The sequence below is a fragment of the Rhineura floridana genome, chromosome 4, assembly GCF_030035675.1.
Source record: "Rhineura floridana isolate rRhiFlo1 chromosome 4, rRhiFlo1.hap2, whole genome shotgun sequence".
Lineage (NCBI taxonomy): Eukaryota > Metazoa > Chordata > Lepidosauria > Squamata > Rhineuridae > Rhineura > Rhineura floridana.
The window spans coordinates 211,393,304-211,404,958 of record NC_084483.1 but is presented as its reverse complement, the minus strand read 5'-3'; the positions used below and the strand labels follow the sequence as shown (position 1 = coordinate 211,404,958).

Genomic DNA, 11,655 nt, shown 5'->3' with positions numbered 1-11,655 from the left:
ATACATTCAAAGCAGGAGACCATCTAGGGAGACGATTGGACCCTTGGATGATAAGGGAGTCAAAGGTGTCCTAAAGAACGATAAGGAGATTGCAGAGAAGCTAAATGAATTCTTTGCATCTGTCTTCACAGTGGAAGATATAGGGCAGATCCCTGAACCTGAACTAACATTTGCAGGAAGGGATTCTGAGGAACTAAGACGAATAGTGGTAACGAGAGAGGAAGTTCTAAGCTTAATGGACAATATAAAAACTGACAAATCACCGGGCCCGGATGGCATCCACCCGAGAGTTCTCAAAGAACTCAAAGGTGAAATTGCTGATCTGCTAACTAAAATATGTAACTTGTCCCTCGGGTCCTCCTCCGTGCCTGAGGACTGGAAAGTGGCAAATGTAACGCCAATCTTCAAAAAGGGATCCAGAGGGGATCCCGGAAATTACAGGCCAGTTAGCTTAACTTCTGTCCCTGGAAAACTGGTAGAAAGTATTATTAAAGCTAGATTAACTAAGTACATAGAAGAACAAGCCTTGCTGAAGCAGAGCCAGCATGGCTTCTGCAAGGGAAAGTCCTGTCTCAGTAACCTATTAGAATTCTTTGAGAGTGTCAACAAGCATATAGATAGAGGTGATCCAGTGGACATAGTGTACTTAGACTTTCAAAAAGCGTTTGACAAGGTACCTCACCAAAGACTTCTGAGGAAGCTTAGCAGTCATGGAATAAGAGGAGAGGTCCTCTTGTGGATAAGGAATTGGTTAAGAAGCAGAAAGCAGAGAGTAGGAATAAACGGACAGTTCTCCCAATGGAGGGCTGTAGAAAGTGGAGTCCCTCAAGGATCGGTATTGGGACCTGTACTTTTCAACTTGTTCATTAATGACCTAGAATTAGGAGTGAGCAGTGAAGTGGCCAAGTTTGCTGACGACACTAAATTGTTCGGGGTTGTTAAAACAAAAAGGGATTGCGAAGAGCTCCAAAAAGATCTCTCCAAACTGAGTGAATGGGCGGGAAAATGGCAAATGCAATTCAATATAAACAAGTGTAAAACTATGCATATTGGAGCAAAACATCTTAATTTCACATATACGCTCATGGGGTCTGAACTGGCGGTGACCGACCAGGAGAGAGACCTCGGGGTTGTAGTGGACAGCACGATGAAAATGTCGACCCAGTGTGCGGCAGCTGTGAAAAAGGCAAATTCCATTCTAGGGATAATTAGGAAAGGTATTGAAAATAAAACAGCCGATATCATAATGCCGTTGTATAAATCTATGGTGCGGCCGCATTTGGAATACTGTGTACAGTTCTGGTCGCCTCATCTCAGAAAGGATATAGAGTTGGAAAAGGTTCAGAAGAGGGCAACCAGAATGATCAAGGGATGGAGCGACTCCCTTACGAGGAAAGGTTGCAGCATTTGGGGCTTTTTAGTTTAGAGAAAAGGCGGGTCAGAGGAGACATGATAGAAGTGTATAAAATTATGCATGGCATTGAGAAAGTGGATAGAGAAAAGTTCTTCTCCCTCTCTCATAATACTAGAACCCGTGGACATTCAAAGAAGCTGAATGTTGGAAGATTCAGGACAGACAAAAGGAAGTACTTCTTTACTCAGCGCATAGTTAAACTATGGAATTTGCTCCCACAAGATGCAGTAATGGCCACCAGCTTGGATGGCTTTAAAAGAAGATTAGACAAATTCATGGAGGACAGGGCTATCAATGGCTACTAGTCATGATGGCTGTGCTCTGCCACCCTAGTCAGAGGCAGCATGCTTCTGAAAACCAGTTGCCGGAAGCCTCAGGAGGGGAGAGTGTTCTTGCACTCGGGTCCTGCTTGCGGGCTTCCCCCAGGCACCTGGTTGGCCACTGTGAGAACAGGATGCTGGACTAGATGGGCCACTGGCCTGATCCAGCAGGCTCTTCTTATGTTCTTATGTTATGTTCTCTGCAGCGTTGCTCTGCCACATCCTTTAACAGGAGACCTGGAAGGCTGACAGTCCTTCTCTGAGCAGGTTTTCTCCACACCCTAAAAAGGTAACGCACTGCACTGGACCTCACAAATTGCAGAGGAAGGAGAAGTCAGTTTTCTCTGTTAGCTGCAAATTTATTGCCTCAAAGCACCCAAGCTCTGAGCCTGAAGTCAAAGAAGTTAGGAGGGTTAAAGATACGATCAGCAGTGGGGAAGTCGGGCGTATGGTGCAGACAAGCCGGGCTTTGCAACAGGCAGCAATCTTAAATTGATCCTCCAATCTACCGAGGGAAGCAGCTTTATTCGGTCACCACTCCTGCCAAACTGCAGCCATCACTGGTGTAGGGGAGAGAATCGGCGGAGAAGCTGTGGCCTGATGGAGCGCTGGAGAGGCTGGGCATGCAGGTGACCGGCGGCCCACTTTCGATCTCCACCTCCACTTCCACCACGTGCAGCCCATCTCTGTGCAGGGCAGAGAACAGACTTGGAAAGGCAAGCTGGATCCCCAATATAAACTGGGCCAGGCCAAGAGAGATTGGGGGGGGGTCCTGAGTGACCAGGGGGAACAAAACCCATTCCCACTCTGACCCTGGCTTGCAAGCAACAGCCCGTCTAGCAGGTGCTGCTGTAGAACCTCCTCCTCTGTCCTGGTCACAGACTACGAACATGGGAAAAGCCCTGGAGCAGCAGGAGGAGGAGGAGGATTGGGCAAAAGGGGGCTCATCGTAATCCAGCACACTGTCCTTGCAGTGGCCAACCAAATGCCTCTTCTGGGAAGCAGAACCCAAGCACAGCAGCAATCCTGCAGAGCAACTGAGCAGCGCAGAAGCGGCTGCCCCTGACCGGAGAGGCAGACAAATGCTATTTGGGTAAAGGCAGCCTTGCCTGGAGCCACCCCCTCCACTCGACTGACCTGCAGGAGATTGCCCGGGCTTCGCTCAGCGGGCTCCCTGCCCCAGCGCTGCCAGGCGGGCTGTCCCTGTCCTCCTGCCAGGGCTCCTCACAGGGTCTGCTGCTCTGGCTGGGCACGGCAAGGGTGTCAGAGCTCCCCACCTCGGCCGCCAGTGGAGTGGGCAACACAGCCAGCAGCTCATTCACTGGAACAGGCAAGGAGGGAAGAGAACGAGGCTCGCTGGTCAGAGTGAACACTTCGAGCAGGGAGGGGGAGCCTGCAGCCCTCCAAAGGATGCTGGACTCCAGCTCCCTTCAGCCTCAGCCTGGCCAAAGGTCAGAGGGGATGGTAGCTGGTAGTCCAGTGACATGTGAAGGCCCTAAGCTTCCCTATTAAGAGCTGAGGATTTGTGAACTCACCTAAACATGAGGCAGACGCAACACGTTATATGCGCTGGGCCCTCCCCAACACCAACATCCCCACTCCCCAGCTCATTTGTTTAGCATGAGAAAAAGCACCAAAGGTATTGCTAAGATACATAGAAAGTTCTCTGGCTGGCTAAATTACTTGTTCTACAATAAAAGCACAATTAGCAGCAAAAGGGATCTCCCCCCCCTCCCCCTGCAAAGCAGCTACTCTGCTGCCAGGCCGCAGCCCCTTCGCCTACTTAAAGCTCAAGTTACTATAATGGAGGCTCTCTCTTTGCCTTTCCAGGCAAAAACAGAACTTCCCCTCTCAGAAGCATCGGGGAAAAAACCTGGATTTCATAATTACTTTGTAAATGTTTGGGAATTCCGCTGAAATCACCCAAGCAAGCAGAGAGCCTCTCTCATGTAAGCCGCAGCCATGTTGACACCACCCACCCCACCCCAATCATGGTTTACTTAATTTTCCTGGTTCCAGACCCATCTGCACTCCATATAGGAAGCTGTCAGATCACCTTGGAAAAGTAATTCATCTTATCGAGCTGATGAAGATCAGCTTCTCCAAAGGATAATTGTTTTGCCCAGGGATGAGTGGGAGTTTCCATTAGGAATAATCAGTACACTTGTAGTGGCTCCACACTGAGAATCTGCATAGTTCTGTTGAAGCCTACAGGCAAAATCTTGGCAAGGAGAGGCCAGAGAGGTTCGGCAGAGGCAACCCACCAAATGAAGCTTCTTTCCCCCCGCCATGATTGGCACCTCCCACCAAGCCATCAGCTCACAAAGTTAGGAGCCCTTATTTCATGGAAGGTGGCTAAAGGGGTGAAGGCGTCCTTATACGCTGGCAGCTGGTGCACTTCCTAGGCTGGGCATCCCTTCCCTGCTTCAGCAGCTATCTGCAATGACTCACGTACATTTGGCGAGGTTCTCCAGTTCCACTGTGCTGAGCTCCCCAGCCTTCCTTCTGGCACCTCCACACCCCCAGCGATTCCGGCACAGGGAGAGCACCACGACACCATACACATACGTGAGCATCAGAGGTACCCCCACCCCTGTAGGCAGAGACCCTGTTGTAAGAAACTTCTCTGCACAAGGGGCAGGAAGATCCATCCCACAAGGGCTGCTGCAGGTAGACCCCTCTCCCACCCCAGGCCCCCTCTCTTGTGGCTCTTACCAACAGTTATGGCTGTGATGACCGGTGAGACGAAGACGGCCAGGAGAACGCTGCTGGCGACAGACAGGCACTGCTGGCAGCCGGACAGTTTGCTCTTGCGCCCATGGCTCAAAACCTGGAGGAGTGTGGAGGACTGCTCAAGGGTCCCTCCGGGGAGATAGCCCCTCTGCAGGGCTTCACCATCGTCCCTCCACCGCATGGAAGTGCAACCAGGGACAGAGCTTTGGCCCTCCAACAGGGCTGTGAAAGGGTGGGGCCTTGAAGGAACAGCCCCCTTACCTTCTTCCCCATGTAGATGGGGATCCCCAGCATGATGACTGGCACTGCTATCCCAGCAGCCAGCGAGATCACCATTGGGGCGCCCAGCACCATGCCCAGCTGCCACAGGAGCTTCCGGGTCCGGGACCAGGGTTTCTTCCCCCAAAAGGTGCAGCCAGAGGGGCTGAGGAGGAGATGGGGGAGGGGTCAGGGGGAGGGTCGCAGAGCAACAAGGCAGCAGCCAGACTCTTCAGAGCATATTGCTCGCATTTTGTGGGAGCTCCCCACTCTCTTGCTCCCAGATGAGGCTGCCTGGGAATTAAGATCAGCTTTGGAGACCATAACGCTTGGTGCCACCAGAGATGTTTGGGGAGTATGAGACATGGGGGGGGAGGCAGGGGGGACTTCCATGTTCCTGGACCATGACCTTGGAATGCCCTCCCAATTGACACCGCGATTCCTTTGTGTATCTTTCACTATAATTATTTTGAAGGGTTTACAAATTTTCATGTACAACATCTTTGGTGGTGACGGGGTGCGTGTGTCTGTCTTGTTGTTAAATGTTGGCTGTGTAATTTTACTACTGCTTTTAGAAATTGCTTCCCCGCGCCCACACACCCCACGGCACCCTCACAGGCATGTGCACTTCCTCCAAGCATCCCTACTCCACCCTGCCAGCCCCCTTCACAATACCCAATGCCTTCAGGCCAGCATGCACCCACTCACCTCACATGTCCGTGTGCAGCTGCAGGCCCCCAGCACCACCCCTGAAAAAAAGTGCCACCATATAGCGGACCTAAGCCACCACACCTAGGCAGATTGCTGCCTGTCTGGGCATTGAGGATGGTGCCACCCCTTAGGCCACCTTCCTTCCTCCCTTCCCTCCTCCCTGGCCTTAAGCATGGCTTGGTCTGGCTGCAGTTTGCAGTGCCATCTGTCTGTGGCCAAACAAACTGCAGCCTGACTGGTTAGGGCCTTACATTTTCATGTATATAGAGATCTATTCTATGGTGTTATGTTTATGTTGTGTTCTATTCCGAGTGCTTTCAGTAGAAAAGTGATGTGTAATAATTTATTATATACACAGAGACAGATATGCTTGTGTGTATAAAGTGGTGCCCCAACAGCTCAATGCTATCCTATATATGTCTACTCAGAAGTATGCCTCTATGAGTTCAGTGGATCTTACTCCCAGGAAGGGGCTAAGACTGCAGCCTAAGGTGGCTTCTGTGTTAGTGTAGAATAGTTTGTCAGATGATATGTTATGATATTAATACTGTGATGGTTATGTATATGTTGAGATTGTATTTTATATTGTACGTCGCCCAGAGTGTCCGTTAAGTCGGACAGATGGGCGTCTGATAAATAAAATTTTATTATTTTATTATTATTCCCTCGGGCAAAGGCTGGTCTGCCAAGGCTTTGGTTGGCAACTACAACCCACAAGGAGCCTGCGCAGGCAGAGCAGGGGGGTTAGAGTTGCCATGGGCTGGTTCCTTGCCATCTTTCCTGCCCCCCCATCTCCACCACATGCAACACCTGAGGAAGTGCATATCTGTGATCTCACGCAGGCAGAGCCAGCAGAAGAGGCAGCCGCAGACAGTGCAATTCATGCGGTTGCAGCTCCCATCATTGATCTTCATGATGAAAGCACCACAGCGGGGGCACGCCTTGATGGTGTCCGTGTCTGCTAGAAGATTGAGAAAGAGAGGAAGGCGATCAGGGCCTGGACAGGCAGGGGGTTGAGCCAGGCTTGGGAAGCGAGGTGCCAGTGGCCTGCCTCCTATGCCCACAGGTGTGGGCCCACCAGAGCAATGCGTTCTTCCCACTGTTGGCAGCTGGGGGCAGTAGCCGCCTCCCCCTGGGCATTTGACTCACCCTGGGTGGCAGCAGTGGCTGTCATCTCCTCCTTCCCCATCAGCTGCATGGAGAGCCCCATGACTCCAAGAGGAGCCTGCTGGCTCCATTCATGCCAGGCCTGCTCGCAGGAGGAGTTTGGGTGCCAGGGCTGCCGGCAGCGGTAGCAGAATTCCATCCGGCAGTCCTGGCGGCCACAGACAAGCCGGGGACATTCAGTGCAGCCACAGGCAATGACTGCGTAGCTGGAAACAAAGAATAAGAGGTTGTCATGCCTCCATCAGATGAGTCCAAATTGCATGAAGTATTAGCTCCGCTCTATTCAGCACTGGTTAGGCCTCATCTTGAGTGCTGCGTCCAGTTCTGGACACCACACTTTAAGAAGGATGCAGGCAAACTGGAACAGGTTCAGAGGAGGGCAACGAGGATGATCAGAGACTGGAAACAAAGCCCTGTGAGGAGAGACTGAAAGAACTGGGCATGTTGAGCCTGGAGAAGAAAAGACTGAGGTGAGATATGATCACACTCTTCAAGTACATGAAAGGTTGTCACACAGAGACATGAGCAAGTCAGAGGCGGATGCTCTGGGCCAGCCCTGTGACTCTTCCCCAGGCATCAGGGGAGCAACTGGGGCTCAGCTTGGGTGCTTCTGCCACGCAGGCTGGACCCGCAGCCCTGGCCCTTGAACTCTGCAGGGCCTCCTCCCTGGCAGATTCCTGGACCTTTGGGCATCCATGAGGCATGGTGGTTCGGAGTGACTGAAAGGGTGCGGGTGGGAGAACCTCCCCAGAGGGACCCAGAGAGTCATCTTGAGTGAACTGGCAGAAGCAGCTGTCCCGCGTCCGGGTAGAAAAGGGCACCCTGGCCATACCTGGGATCATGCCTTTGGGGCCTGAGGCATGCCCAGTAGCTGCCCCGGGCGGAGGCCTTTCCCGCAAACGACTGCGAGCGCGCTGGCCTGAAAGGGGCTGCCATTGCCTCCCTCCCTCCCTCGTAGGCCACCTGCAGTCGGGGGCCGGGCACCAGCGTGTGCTGGGGTCCGCCGCCAGGTGGCGCCTCAGGAGGTACTCCTCGTACTTGTCCCGCAGGGCGGGCTCGGGCAGCAGCAGCCGGTGGATCTCGGCGGTCTGGAGGGGGGCCGGGCAGTGGGGACAGGCCAGCTGGACGCGGCTCTCGCTGATCTCGATGCGCAGGTACTGCTGCAGGCAGGCCAGGCAGGCCAGGTGGGCGCAGGCGGAGAGCCGGGGGAAGGCCGCGGCGGGCTGGGCCAGTAGGCACAGCGGGCACTCCAGCAAGAGCGGCGACGGCGGCGGCGGCACCAGGGCGGCGGGGGGCGTCCCCTCCTGCTCCTCCAGGTCATCCTGCAGCTCCGGCGTCGCTTGAGCCTCCGCCGGTCCGAAGACGCCGAGGGAGGGAAGGCCCGCCTTGGGCTGCTTCATGCTGCCGCCGCCCGCCGCCGGCCCAAGCGCTCAGGCCATCTGGTCGGCCGGCGGAAGGGCGCCCTCAGCTGGGCCGACCCGCCGCCACAGCCGCCTCGGAGTGACCTGCAAAGGAAGAAGGCAGGAGGCGGGCAGCGAGCGCAAGGCCGAAATGCCTCGCAGCGCAGAGCCGCGTGGCTCGCGACGGCTGGCAAGGGTCGCTCAGGACGGCGGCAAGAGGTCCTGGGGCGCAGAGCCCCCCCCCCGGTAGAGCTAAATTTGGGGCGGGCTGGAAGGAGAACGACCCTCGGGCAGATCCTCCCCGTCGGCCTGGGCCGCCGCTGCCTTACCTACCTCTCTCTGGCGGCGCCGGCCTCGGTCTGGTCTGGTCTGCCTCCCGCTGAGCCCCGCTCCGCATTCCGGCCCAACCGCACAGCATCCTGGGAAGGTGCCCCCCAACCACGCCGCCCCTCTGGCCCCTGCCTTGGTCCACCTGCAGGCCTCCTCCTCCGATGCTGTTCCCAGGGAGATGAGGAGGCTTCCTGGCTCATCAAAACATGAACTGGAGAGGGGGAGATGAGTTTCCAAAGGGTCGCCTAGTCCAGCCCCCGGTTCAGCGCAGGATCCTTCTGGCCTGCAGAATGCGACTCTAACATCCTGGCAAATGACTCATCATCCTCTCTCTATCTAAATAGTGTCAGCCAAGGTGAGCCCACAACACCCCTCCCCCCCACTTCCCGGGAAATTCTGTGCCGCTGCCCACTACCGGCGGTTAGCTAAAATCTACTTCACTGAGGTTCCCACTCATTAGTTGTAGCCCTGCTCTGGAGCAGCCCAGAGCAGCAAGTCTCTTCCTCCCCCTCCCAGAACTTGGTTTCCCAGACCCCTCCCGATCCAGGCCACCTTCCTCTGGACACAGCCCTCTTTGTCCTACCATGTGTCACCCAGAACTGGACTCAGGGGGACTCCAGGTGCAGTTTCACCTGTACAGAATCGAGGGGACCTGGACACTTATGCTTCCCTTCATGCAGATGTTTAAGATAGGGCCTCATAAGGTCTGTTGTATTGTTCTATGGTCCTATTCTTAATGTTTTAAATTTTCTTAGTATCTTAAGTATATGTTTCATGGTTTTAATGTCGCAAATAGTTTAATTCTATTTTAATTGTATATTTTTGTATGTTTTTTTTACCTCTGTGTAGTTTTTATTTGTAAGCCGCCCTGAGTTCCAGTTTTGGAAAAAGGGTGGGGTAAAAATAAAGATTCATTCATTCATTCACTCTCAGCTTGCATCTGGAATGGCAAATGGAGCCTTCCTGCTCAGAGGCAGGGTGGGGACCTAACCACAGAAGCCCATTCACAAGGGGCTGATGTCGTCATGCTCTGCTTACGGGCTTCTCAAGGGTTCATCTGGATGGCACCTGTTTGAAGCCGGGTGTTGGGCTAGATGTTACACACTCTTGGCAATCCTCCGTATGTGCTTCAGAATTTAGTGAGTGTAGCTGCTCTCAGTACTTCATCTGCATGCCAGGAAACTCTTCACCAGTTCTATTTCTGCCTGTCATACTGGCTACAAGAGACAGAGAAACAGGTAATGGAGGGAAAGTTGCCAACCCTGAGTCTCTGAAGGCGTGAGCCTTAGTGCCACTTCAGTCACTAGCCTATGAAAGTCTGTCTCTCCATAGAGATAAGAAATGTAGAATCAGAATGACTGTGTGGAGATGGAGCTTCTACATTCCTGTTGACACTATTTGATTCCCCCCATCCCCACGCCAGGATGGAAATAAGAGCAGAAGAATGCAACAGAGAAATCAGAATTTAAGCTAGTGTCTCTCACCCAACAAAAATAGGATTAAAACTAGGTCTTATTTCAGGTGGGACATGTGTGCATTCTATACTGAGACGGGTAGAGGGTGCCATGGGGCAGACAGAGGACACCAAGGTGCTGCCAGGCCAGGTTCGAGGCTCTTGTATTGAACAGAGGGGTTGGATTTGATGGCCTTATAGGGCCCTTCCAACTCTACAACTCTATGATTCTTTGGCACTCAGAGTTGTTGCTGCTGAGTTTTATGTTGGTGGGCTGTTTGTAAGCAAGTGCAGGGTTGCCACCCAAGGCCTGTGAGCAGCAAATGCCATTGTCCGGAATGGTCTGAGGATCACTGATGAGATGCTTGAGTGGTTGTAACTGGGACCTGTAAGTGACAAGTGCTGGTCAGTTATTTTCTCTCCTAGGTCTGCCATGCAGCAGACAGTTCCTGGCTATCAATATGGCCTTGTTTATTTGTTTGCTGGGTGTGTATTATAGCCTGAGAAATTCCTGGTGTAAATTTTTAGTTAAGAATTTCTCTTTGATGAGTCTGAACAGATTATTAATCTTAAATGATTAATTCAATTTATTTCCCAACCTTTGTCCCAAAGGAGCCCAGATGCAGTTAGTTGTATTGTGGGGCTGGGCTGTAGTAGGCAATGGATTTTGTGATGCATTTTGGGTGGAAGCTGGAAGCATGCAAGCATGTGTTGCAGTCAATGGGTTTCTTGTATTATATGGTGCCCACATTTCCATTCTGTAGTTGTACAGCAATGTTCAGAAAGGGAATCTCTTGTGTGGACCAGTCTAGGCTCAGGTTGATGGTGGGATGAAGTTACTGAAGTCTTGGTGAAATGGCACAAGTGCCTCCTGTCTGTGTCCAGATGATAAAGGCGTTGTCCGTGTACCTCAGGAAGAGGAGAGGAGAGGCTTTGTGAGAAAGATGCTGAGACAGCAGGCCAGTGCCCATGGCTGTACCAGGGACCTGCCAAAGCTGAAGGAAGTGTGGGTTAGCATGAGGTGGCAGAGTTTGGTGGCCAGAGGTGTGGTAGCCTCCTCCAGGATGATTTTCCACGAGGCTTGTGTGGGATGGTGGTGTACAGGGCCTCACATCCATGGCGGCTGGGATGGGGTTTTCTGGGAGAGGGTCGATGGGCAGCAGTCAGTGTTGCCCCATCAGTACCTTGGACTGAGCCCAGGTGGTGTCTGGCCTAAGAAGTGGAGTCCATGTTCCGGAAGCCTCAGGAGGGGAGAGTGTTCTTGCACTCGGGTCCTGCTTGCGGGCTTCCCCCAGGCACCTGGTTGGCCACTGTGAGAACAGGATGCTGGACTAGATGGGCCACTGGCCTGATCCAGCAGGCTCTTCTTATGTTCTTATGTAACCAGGCACCCCAACTGGGATGGTACCGACTCCCAAGCTATGGGGTTGCCTGGCTGGTGTATTTTGGCAGAAGCTGCCTGGGCGAGGCTCCCAAGGGGTCTTCTTTCCTCGTTGCTTGCCACAGACCCTTTGTGCCCCTTGGTGGCACTTCCTCCCAGGTGCTCAGTGTTCTCTTAAGACGGCCCATCTGCTCCTCCTTCTCTTTGTGTAGCGCAGTCAAAAGGGTAGGGCTTTCCCCTCTGTTTACGGGGAGGGGGCGATCGGGGGCATCAGTCTGGAGGCGCCCTGCTGCGGGGTGCCTGGTCCCCCTGTGCCTGCGCCTGCCGTGTCACACGAGTGCTTCTGTGCCACTCTCCACGGGTTGGCTCCTTCTGTGCCGGGCTGTTGTGGGAGCTTTCTCGACGCAAGTGCGGCTCTGTGCTTGATGGGAGCGGGCGGCGCTGCTGCCGCCAAGGAAGCCGGGCCGAGGGAAGGGCTGTCCGGTTGT

General features: G+C 53.4%; 1 protein-coding gene across 4 annotated transcripts; it reads right to left on the bottom strand.

Annotated features, from left to right (window-relative positions):
• Positions 1 to 2,072: 2,072 nt before the first annotated feature.
• Positions 2,073 to 8,464, bottom strand: LOC133384072 (E3 ubiquitin-protein ligase RNF19B-like). Of its 4 annotated transcripts, none has more exons than XM_061625976.1 (9): positions 8,337 to 8,464; positions 7,567 to 8,108; positions 6,586 to 6,809; positions 6,247 to 6,397; positions 4,729 to 4,891; positions 4,450 to 4,564; positions 4,190 to 4,327; positions 2,872 to 3,055; positions 2,073 to 2,420 (listed from the first exon to the last, which is right to left on the bottom strand). In XM_061625976.1, exons 2-9 carry the CDS (start codon positions 8,001 to 8,003, stop codon positions 2,258 to 2,260), a joined length of 1,575 nt encoding a protein of 524 aa, XP_061481960.1. In that variant the 5' UTR covers positions 8,004 to 8,108; positions 8,337 to 8,464; the 3' UTR covers positions 2,073 to 2,257. The 4 variants fall into 4 exon arrangements, with proteins under 4 accessions (XP_061481960.1, XP_061481963.1, XP_061481961.1 ...); XM_061625979.1 differs by having other exon boundaries at positions 2,073 to 2,294; XM_061625977.1 differs by having other exon boundaries at positions 6,247 to 6,394.
• Between the last annotated feature and the right edge of the window lie 3,191 nt (positions 8,465 to 11,655).

Bases quoted from the DNA above. Each gene is read 5' to 3' on its own strand.
- LOC133384072 (XM_061625976.1), bottom strand. From the start codon at position 8,003: ATGAAGCAGCCCAAGGCGGGCCTTCCCTCCCTCGGCGTCTTCGGACCG. The intron at 6,810-7,566 runs GTGGCCTACGAG...CTTTGTTTCCAG, and splicing joins TGCCCGGCCCCCGACTGCAG to CTACGCAGTCATTGCCTGTG. The intron at 4,565-4,728 runs GTAAGGGGGCTG...ACACTCCTCCAG, and splicing joins CCATCTACATGGGGAAGAAG to GTTTTGAGCCATGGGCGCAA.